At 63.7% G+C, this 1347-nt stretch overlaps 1 protein-coding gene across 1 annotated transcript in view; it reads left to right on the top strand.

Annotated features, from left to right (window-relative positions):
- The first annotated feature begins 535 nt into the window (after window positions 1–535).
- HP (haptoglobin) overlaps window positions 536–1347 on the top strand; it is a 2198-nt gene continuing 1386 nt past the window's right edge. The window contains exons 1-3 of the mRNA XM_009335253.1: window positions 536–589; window positions 932–993; window positions 1146–1247. Of these exons, the coding sequence (XP_009333528.1) occupies window positions 585–589; window positions 932–993; window positions 1146–1247 (169 nt within the window). The 5' untranslated portion in view covers window positions 536–584. The remainder of the gene's footprint in view (window positions 590–931; window positions 994–1145; window positions 1248–1347) is intronic.

The following is a 1347-nucleotide window of genomic DNA, read 5'->3' on the forward strand; positions in this document are numbered from 1 at the left end:
CTTTGGGGGGGGGCTGGGAGGGTGGTCCCTGGCTGTGGGCAGAGCCAGGCACAGGATGGGATGGCACTCAGCTCCTGTGCCCCGGCTTCACCCGCCAGCACTGGGGCGGTTGCCTGCACCCTGTGGGGCTGCCGGGTGCCCCCACAAAGACTGCTCTAGGTGGTGGCACAGGGCAGTTTTTCAGGGGGCAGGGGCTGGCTCTGCTTTGTGTGAACCTCAGCTGGTGTCACAGCGTCAGGGCACCAGTATCTGCAGCCAGGTCCCTCCCTGCATATTTGTAGCTGCAAAATCCCGGAAACTCTTGGCACACTGGCTTCCCAGAGTGCACAGGCTTGGCAGGCTTCCTGGGAGCCTCTGCCAGGCCAGCTGTGTGGCTCACAGAGCCCCCCTCCCCCCCGGCTGGTGGGGCTTTTTGTGCTGCTCCTGCTGGGAAAGGTGCTGGCTGCATGCAGTGGGGTCAGGAGGTCTGGACCACATGGGGCTGCACCAGGGCGAGGGAAGTGGCAATAAAAGGGATGAGGAGGGAGCCCTGAACAGCATTGACCTGCAGAAGGAGGCTGCTGTGAGGAGAGGGAGCTGTGAGCATGGGGTGAGCAACGTTGATGTGTCCCTGCTCGTGCTTGGTGCTGTGTCTGTCCTGCTTGCCTGGCTGAGGACCTGGCCCTGCTGTGGGCTGTGGCAGGACCCATGCTGGGCCTGGAAGCGCTCTGGGTCCCAACACTGCAGCCTCGTCCTCTACAGCAGCAGGGTCCAGGTCTGGCCCAGGTGACTTCTCCAGGCTGTCTGATGGACAGTCCCAGGGGTGCGGGGTCAGCCCTCTGCCCTCCTGGGGAGGGAGCCCTCGGGACAGGGCATTGGTCCTGGTGGAGTCCACAGACTGGGAGCAGGGGGGTAGGAGCCCTCTGCTGAGTGTGCCCTCTCTTCCCTGCAGATCTGCAGTGCTGCTGATTGCTGGCCTGGCCTGGACTGTGCTGGAGACTGCAACTGCCACTGGTACCTTCCAGGGCAAGGGTGGGAGCACTGGGGCTCGGATGAAGGCAGGGGCAGCTTGGCAGGGAAGATGGAATTGGGGAGGGACCTGCCAGCGGTGGGGGTGATGTCCCGGGCTGGGTCCTCTGGGCCAGCTGAGCATCCTCTGCTTGCAGAGTGGAGCTGTGCAAAGCCTGCGGAGATTGAACATGGCTATGTGGAGCACCTGATCAAGTACCGCTGCAACCCGTACTACCAGCTGCGTGGCTCTGGTGATGGTGAGGAACATGGCATGGGCACAGCAATCAGGGACGGGGCTTGTCGCCGGCTCCAGGGGATGCATGGGGCTGCCCCAATGCCGGATGATGCAGCCCCTCC

This window comes from Pygoscelis adeliae, unplaced genomic scaffold, assembly GCF_000699105.1.
Source record: "Pygoscelis adeliae isolate BGI_AS28 unplaced genomic scaffold, ASM69910v1 Scaffold532, whole genome shotgun sequence".
Classification (NCBI taxonomy): domain Eukaryota; kingdom Metazoa; phylum Chordata; class Aves; order Sphenisciformes; family Spheniscidae; genus Pygoscelis; species Pygoscelis adeliae.